The following is a 1,089-nucleotide window of genomic DNA, read 5'->3' as shown; positions in this document are numbered from 1 at the left end:
CGGCTGCGGCTGGCATCCACAGGACAGCACGACCTCCTTTGTCAGAGAAAAGCAGGGGAAAACGGCAGCAATTTTGGCTAGAAAAGGAAATGAGCTGAAGATCAGCCAGGGAGGTCACGGAGCACCGTGGTAACCGGGGTGAGCACATGCCGAGTGGGGAAAATGAGAGAACCAAAGGTGTGCAGAGACCCTGCCCGGCACACACACCGCTGCCTGATGACACGCTCCGTGTCCGCGCCTTCCCTCAGCCATCGCTGCCATTAGGAGCTTCTCGCCCTCAGACCCCTCACGGGTCGGAAACCGACAGAAACCGAGCGTGACTGGTCACACAATTTGCCCAATTTCCTTTTGCCCAGGACACGGTCCCTGAAACGGACAAAGCTGGTTCAGGGAAAACGAGTGACAGCCCAGGAATGTCCATCGCAGCAGCACACGCATTCCGCACCCCCCCCTCCACACCCACCACCGCAGCCGGACACGCACACAACATGTTAATAAATAATGGAATAATAAAGCGTCACGATTCAGGTTAATTTGGAGAGCAGGGCTGTAAAGCACAGGTGAAAAATGGGGCCTGACAGCGCATTAGCATAGACGCGAGGCAGTAATCTCCTCAGGAGCCAGCGCTCCTAATGAATCCCGACTGGCCGAGCAGCGAGAGGGCCCGCGCGGCTGGCAGGAACGTGGCTGCGCTCCCTGCTCTGGAGCAAAGCGATTCATTATCCTGCTTTGCCTCACGTGGGCTCTTCACACTCGTTTCTTCATGCTCCCCCTTCCCTGCTCTCACCCTCCCTCTTATTTTGTGTGGGAAATAAAAACCTCACGCCACAGGCAGAGGGAAAAAGATTTAACCTGTCAGATTAACGGATGAGCCCTTTTTCTTTGTCCTCGTGCACCTTTTCCCCCTCAGCCCCTCCAGTTCAGGGCGAGCCGGGGTCCTGCAGCACCTCGGGCACTGGTGACCGATTTCCTCCCTCCTGCCCGCTGAGGGAGGTGAGACAGCGACTCGCCTTGTGCTGCGCGAGCTCCGGGAGGGATCTCCGCACGTGCTCCTGCAGCCGGTACAGGGCCAACGCGGGCTCGTTGGCC

General features: G+C 58.0%; 1 protein-coding gene across 1 annotated transcript in view; it reads right to left on the bottom strand.

Annotated features, from left to right (window-relative positions):
• The window catches only part of MEF2BNB (MEF2B neighbor), a 5,981-nt gene that overhangs the window by 4,544 nt on the left and 348 nt on the right, over window positions 1-1,089 (bottom strand). Inside the window, exon 3 of the mRNA XM_010141186.1 lies at window positions 1,011-1,079. Within this exon, the coding sequence (XP_010139488.1) occupies window positions 1,011-1,079 (69 nt within the window). The remainder of the gene's footprint in view (window positions 1-1,010; window positions 1,080-1,089) is intronic.

Source organism: Buceros rhinoceros, unplaced genomic scaffold, assembly GCF_000710305.1.
Source record: "Buceros rhinoceros silvestris isolate BGI_N320 unplaced genomic scaffold, ASM71030v1 scaffold25438, whole genome shotgun sequence".
In the NCBI taxonomy this organism is placed as follows: Eukaryota; Metazoa; Chordata; class Aves; order Bucerotiformes; family Bucerotidae; genus Buceros; species Buceros rhinoceros.
The sequence above is the reverse complement of the archived record's forward strand: the minus strand, read 5'-3'. Positions and strand labels throughout refer to the sequence as shown.